At 35.6% G+C, this 6000-nt stretch overlaps 1 protein-coding gene across 1 annotated transcript in view; it reads right to left on the reverse strand.

Annotated features, from left to right (window-relative positions):
- Window positions 1-5175, reverse strand: part of LOC144446236 (adhesion G protein-coupled receptor A3-like) — an 87966-nt gene extending 82791 nt beyond the window's left edge. Inside the window, exons 1-2 of the mRNA XM_078135988.1 lie at window positions 4940-5175; window positions 2577-2648 (exon numbers count right to left, since the gene is read on the reverse strand). Coding sequence (XP_077992114.1) covers window positions 2577-2648; window positions 4940-5175 — 308 coding nt within the window. The remainder of the gene's footprint in view (window positions 1-2576; window positions 2649-4939) is intronic.
- Window positions 5176-6000: the final 825 nt, after the last annotated feature.

Here is a 6000-nt window from a genome sequence, read left to right on the forward strand (position 1 = left end):
AGTTTTTTTTAATTATGGACTCAACGACTGAACTGCAGTCATCAAGAAATACAAGTGAATAGAACAATCCAAATATTGAAGTAGACTTTAAAAAGGTTTAAATGTAAAAGACTGGGGGATAGTTACTTAGGCCCTCCGGTCATGAACCATGACGGTTACTGCTCAACAGACCAAGCGGCTTAAGACATCCTAGACTTTAGGTAAACACGGGTGAAGAAATATGTCCATGAGTTTGCCTAGGTCCTTCAGATATTCCATCAGTCAAACAAGTCAAATACATTGTGCTTATACTTCAACTATTGTCAATATTCCTCTGTCAATAATTCTTATACTAGATTCACAAAATGTTGGTCCCTCATTGTCACTTCACTAGAATCATATAATCCTTGTTCAAACACCTGTACTACCAGTCCTATTTAAATGATGGATGATTTGTCAGTACATTGATCTCCTATCTATCAGTCTGCTGTGATTACAACCCTTACAGCTGAAGTACCACAAAGTAATACTAATAGCTATACAACTGATCTCAAACCATACCCCAGCTTTAACATGACACATTTTCAGTGAATTCTTATGTATTTATTGGTTATTGGGATTCCAAATGAACAATACACTTGAGAATTTTTTTACTAAGTTGACAGTTCTTCACGTCATCATGTTTGAAAATTTCAAAAAAAAAGAATTTTGTGTAAAGCGCTACTCTAAACACACTTACAGAATTATGAATAGCAAACACAATTATTACAAATACGAAAATCTCATTTTGATAATTGTAAAATTTTGGATGTTGAGACCACCATACTTCAAACACAATTACTGGAATGACAAGATGTGTTCTCCCCTGAAAAGAACGACATGTTTAAAACGACGGGGCATAATTGAAAAATACTGGACCCAATATGAAGTATAATCAATTCACTGTAACCTATTCTAAAAACTGATGTAAAATGAAAAAGGCTTAGTGTACGAGTTAGGTTGACATACCAGCTGTTACATTAACCTTCCTTTACCTGTTTCAAAAGTTGGCCTTCAGGTACACCACGAAATTTACCAATTATCAGAACTGTTCAAAAAATCTGAACCAAATCACGGAACAGAGAGAACCATACAGAAAGACAAGGATATCGAACTATGTCAAGTACTTCTCATTAAATTTTCGTCATATTGGTAAGATGAGTTTTGGTAATTTGTCTGGGTACCTACTTTTCTACATTATCAGTGCCTTAAATTTTACAGCAATGATACTTGGAGGGAGGGGGACATATTACTTCATCAGCTGACAAAAGAGAAGCTATTGAAAAATTTCAACTTGGTGAAATCAGTTGCACAGTTTCACATGACACACCTACACAAAGAGGTCAAAAGGTCAGACAATGAATACCATGGCGACATGACAGCCAACAATGAGCAATAAGATACAGTGCTTTGATATTTTCCAATTGCAAACAGCTTTGAATAAAACATCCTCTAGCATTTGCTTGTATTCATGCACACGTTTGTAGGAAACGGCTCTAAAATAACAAGATGTGACATTTTCAGATTTCCTGTTGTCCTGGAAACATACGAATTTGCTTCATAATATAAAGTGGGGTCATCATCGATATTGAACTATCCGTGTGAATTCTACACCATATATGGATTTTTCAATTGCAATCACCTATTTCCGTTTACAGTGGCATACATTATTTTCCCTCTTGTTTTGTGAAAAACGTGAATGACAAAAACACTGCAGGGAACGGACATATGCAGACAAAACTGAGGATTTTTTTTGACAGGTCCCATGGTTTGAAACTGTTTGAATGAGTCTTTTATAACAACTTGTGCATACAAAGAGTATGAAATGCAACTGTTTTAGTAAGCAGTAATGCATGTCATTTGTTCAATTCAACAGCTTAACAGTTACAGGTTTTTTTTATTTCAGCTAGTGCTATTTTGTGGTCTCATAAAATACAATCCCTCCTGATAAAGCTACTATTGTTCAACACATGGCATGCAGAGTGCAATAATAGTCCATACTGTAACCAGTCGATGGTCTGTCTACTGTGCCAGTAGGCGGTGACAATAAATGTCTACTCCCCCCCCCCCCCCCCATCTATTTTTTGTCAATAATTAATTCAGGGGGGCATTCTATAGAATATTCTTTGTTTAAATCTGGCTGAGAACAAATATCAGCAATATTTTTTTATTTTCACTGTTAACAAAGTATCAAATTCTACCAAAGCATGTAGGTAAACAGTGGTTTCTTTTGATTTGATTTTAACAGATAAACGTCAAAAGCATTAATAAATTTGAACCTGAACGATGGTAAGAATAGAATATTCCACTGCAACTTGATACCTGTCTCTGAAACATTTTGAATATTCTAAAACATTGTTTTTATTACGGTCTTCTGATTTATATATTATGGAAATCAGAGAAACTTCTTGGGGACATTTGAGACAGTTATCCATCAATCTCTCTGACCATTTTTAGTAGTTATGGAAAGTTCCACTTCTGCAAAATGGCAGAGGTAATATAACATGTGACATGTACACAACTACACAATTAGTCAAAAAAAAAGAATATTCACTTACAGTCTTTCCAGTGATGTAACATTGGCAAACGCATCTTGTTGGAGCTCAGTGATTTGATTGTCACTCAGGTCCCTGTAAATAACACAGCAAAAATACAAGGAACATTCAGCAACACGTTTTGCTATAACTTTCAAAGTATTGCATTTTCATACAACATTTACCTGTGAGTACACTAAAACAGTCATTGAATTTTAACACCATAGCTACAAGAGATTTGCCATAGCTACAAGAGATTTGTCAGACATACACTCATATCATAACTACAAGAGAATGTAATACCACAGTGTTGTTGATTATCCTGGTAACAATTTAATTAAAATGCAATTAAAATACCACTTTCCTACACATAATTTTGAAGTGGAACCCTGGGAAAATGCCTTGAAACCTGTACATAAATCTTGCCTTATGTAATATATATGTATACAATGAAAAACACTGAATGTAAAATCATTATTTTTAATATCAATTTGAAAATTTCTGTCTGACTAACAGAACTGTTTCTGATATGGAAACAAAGAAAACAAGCAAAACAAGAATACAGATAATAGACTACATGTACATGTATGTCTGAACATGAAGATCTACATTGTACATCATTGATACATGTACTTACACATTGGATCAGAGATATCCCACCCTACCACCTTAGGGATTGCATGATCAAACAAGCTCAATAAACAAACATTGTTCGTTTAGGAGGAGGGTAGTCTGGATGCCGACTTAGTCTCTAACTGAGTGGGGGTATAAATCGTAATGATACCGTATAGGTACTAGGCTAGGGGGGAGGAGGGGTTCTGGCATCAATGCGTTTGCTGAATGTCATTTTCATACTTTCACATCATCAATGAGCACAATTCAGTATTTACTACTGTGATGTTGACAAGTGGATTACATTTTTTATATAAAATTTACTGTTAAATGTGATATACTGTGCTTGGATTTCCCCTTCCAGCTACAATTTTCACCATGTCGATGTCACACTTGGTAACATTCATTAAGGAGGGGAAGAGAGAGCATTTTGGACTAAACAAAGAAAGTTCATCTTTTGAGCTTGTGTGACACTGTGCGATTGTCTCTTACATTGCTAATATTATAAGATGTTGTTTTTTTATCTGAAAGTGCCCTACATCTAAAGAAATATATATATTGTGGAATACTTCCACCTAAGACAGATTCCAATTTTGTTGCGTACATGCATAAGACCCATATTTTTGTCTTGATTGGACCTTAATTCAGTGAATAAGATACACGGCATGTCAAACTCAGATGAGAAAAGAAGGAGACAAGTAAATGCAGTGATTTGTGAGGAAGAAAGGAGACATGAATTGAAATTATAGCAATAATACTCAATAGATAAATAAAAAATCAGGCATTAGACATTAATTAATTTAAATATGTACATCGTGGAATGGTTCAATAATCAATGATATTAAAACTTGACTGATTATGCCGGCATCGACTTAGAACTATTGCTGTCAATTTCAGCTAAGCTTTACTATAGATTTCAAATTAGCATATAAATTCACTAAATTCCTAAATGATTGACATCTTTATTAAGTAATGATTACTCCTCCAAGTACTTCTTGGGTTTTTATAACAAAGGGCACATCAGTCACACAGATACTCTATTTCTATTTCAATTTATTTATTATGGGGGGGGGGGGGTGTATTACCAATACTGTGCATCAGTTTGGAATTGTTAAAACATATTTTACATACCACAATGTGAAGTATGTAATTCTGTGAATTATATGTAAAAAATAAAAAAATAAAAATTCATTACTACTTGTCAACGTGGTTATACATATACTCTAAAAATAATTTAAATTGATTTAAAAAAATCAGGCTGATCCCCATAGTTAATCATGAACACTCAAAGTAAAGAAATACAAAAATATAAAATTGCATTAATTTTCTACATAATAAAGATTTTTCAAATCCAGGTGAAGTTTTCCAAGCTATCAATTCAGTTCAGTTTTGATAGAATATTGGAGTTACATCAGATTACAATAATATCCCTTATAAGTTATATGGTACCGTTGGTTTTTTGACTGTTGACACTGCACTGCACTGCCAGGAAACTTTACATAACTGCTACATGATCCCTTGAAATAGTGTAAAATTAGTTTTCTAATTCATTGGTATTAAAAGTGTCTAACAACCAAATGTAGTAAATGTATTTATATGAATCACTATAATAACATTCTTTGTCAATTGTCGATTCACATTCAAGTAAAATGTCAATACAAAATAAAATCTTTAGTCTGGCTATCATTTGTACATTTCACATGAAATTGATAGATCGACCCTCTGGGCCTCTCATCTCAAAACATATAACATTGTACACCATAATTTTGACTTACAGTTGGACTGTATCCGCTGGTAAAGGCTCAAAGTCAACGGGACTGGTGAAGCCACGGTTGGCACATTGAAGTCGTCGTCCTCTCGGTGTCCGTTCAGGTTTGCTGCCACCCCGTACAAGGCTACACATACATCGGCTTGGACTAGTTGGACACGACGCTACGTTTACAATCAGTTCTTGGAGACAAATCACAACTATAAATAAAATCCTTGATACGGGTTTTGTACAGAGACCCATTTTTTTACCAACAATAAGGCATCTCGTAAACACACGACAGTATTCTGTTTGTCTCTCACTGCACTACGACACGGGACAAACGGACCGATTGCGAGGCCGAGTTCGGTGACTAGACTACGGCCACTTCAAAACATTTCCAAAGCCGTACACAACGTGCGGTTTTGTCAGTACGTACGAATGAGTACAGGAATGGGTATTCGATTCCACAGTACAAAGACTGCTATCCTTTGCTATTAGCAGTCGTTTAGTAATCGTGAGAAGATAAACAGCGGCGTTAATGTTTCAAGAATAAGTGCATGCTTTCGAAAACTCACTTATCGTCGCAACCATAGAAATCAGTTAGTGTTATCAACCAATGTCTACGATTCGGGAGTGGTATGTATATGTTTCACGATGAACGCTCTTTGAAATCACTGAATGGTGTACAAAAATGTTGAGCCGACAGACTCGTCTTCTTTGCACTCCGCGTTACTACGTCCTCGAGCTTGTACACATATCCACTAATTTGCCACTGGTAGTCGGAAGCAGTACAGAAGATGGTTCCAGACACGCTATGAGACAGTGAAAATGACAAGATTTTCTGCATCTGTGCATCAAGTCTATCAAAACATCGTGTAGACGATGCCAAATGAAGTTGACCTGTGACGTCATGGGATCACTTTTCAAGACAACAACCTGATTGGTTGATTGATTATCATTTCTGATGAAAAGAGGAATCATCTCGCCTGAGGGCGCAACACCTGTCATCTCACTCGCTCGTTCAGGAACTTCAGTGTGCGAGGTCCTTCCTACCTCCATGCTCAGCGTATGTTCATTTATACAATC

The sequence above is a fragment of the Glandiceps talaboti genome, chromosome 15 (genome assembly GCF_964340395.1).
Source record: "Glandiceps talaboti chromosome 15, keGlaTala1.1, whole genome shotgun sequence".
Taxonomy (NCBI): Eukaryota; Metazoa; Hemichordata; class Enteropneusta; family Spengelidae; genus Glandiceps; species Glandiceps talaboti.